Source organism: Trichinella spiralis (genome assembly GCF_000181795.1).
Source record: "Trichinella spiralis strain ISS 195 chromosome Unknown Scfld2, whole genome shotgun sequence".
Classification (NCBI taxonomy): domain Eukaryota; kingdom Metazoa; phylum Nematoda; class Enoplea; order Trichinellida; family Trichinellidae; genus Trichinella; species Trichinella spiralis.
In genome coordinates this window covers 4182972-4183851 of record NW_003526941.1, presented here as the reverse complement: position 1 = coordinate 4183851, position 880 = coordinate 4182972, and the positions used below count along the sequence as shown (strand labels likewise).

Sequence of the window (880 nt, the reverse complement as noted above, 5' to 3'; positions counted from 1 at the left end):
CGTAGAGGTAAAGTGGATAAAAAGGAAAAGTGCGATAGCGTAGTAGGTAAGTGGATAAAAGGGAAAAGTACGATAGGGTAGAGGGTAAGTGGTTAAAAGGTAACTACGATAGCGTAGAGGTAAGTGGATAAAAAGGTAAGTAAGATGCTCTAAAATGTACGTTAAAGTACAGGTAAGTGTAAGTGGAGAGTCCAGGTATTACAGAACAGGTAAGTTTGGAATTGCAAGTACGGGAGTAGGGAAGTAGAAAAAGCCCTACTTTTAACCGCTTAGGGGTAATATGCAAATTTTTATATCTCCTGAAGGCAAATATTGCGCAATAAAATGCTTTGGGCGTAGCCTGCGAGAATATGCAAATTTTTATTTGCCCTGGGGCATAGCCTGAGGCGACGCCTGGGGCTAAATTTCAAAAAATTTTGAAATTTTCAAAAAATTGCCTGAGGCATAGCCCCAGGCGTAGCCTGAGGGCAAAAAAAATTTGCATATTACCCTGAGGCGATTAAAAATTTGCATAAAACCTTCCTTAGGGCAAATATTGTGCTAAAAATTGCCTGGGGGATAGCCTGCGGGAATATGCAAATTTTTATTTGCCCTGGGGCGTAGCCTGAGGGTAAAGCCTGGGGCTATATTTTAAAAAATTCGAAATTTTCAGAATTTTGCCTGAGGCATAGCCCCAGGCGTAGCCTGAGGGCAAATAAAAATTTGCATATTACCCATAGGTGATTAAAAATTTGCATATTTCATTAAACAAATCGCCTGAGGCTTAAAATTTGTAATTTCTATTTACAAGTACATTTACCTTCACTCTTTACATATACTTTACAATGCTCACCTTCATACCACTTACCTTCACCTATGCAGTAATCACCTTCATATATAT

General features: G+C 38.9%; 1 protein-coding gene across 1 annotated transcript; it reads left to right on the top strand.

Annotated features, from left to right (window-relative positions):
• Positions 1-305: 305 nt before the first annotated feature.
• Tsp_03426 (hypothetical protein) lies at positions 306-385 on the top strand (the record flags this gene model as incomplete). Its single annotated transcript, XM_003379725.1, has 1 exon — positions 306-385. A coding segment is annotated over one exon (80 nt), but the record flags the coding sequence as incomplete, so codon positions are not given.
• Between the last annotated feature and the right edge of the window lie 495 nt (positions 386-880).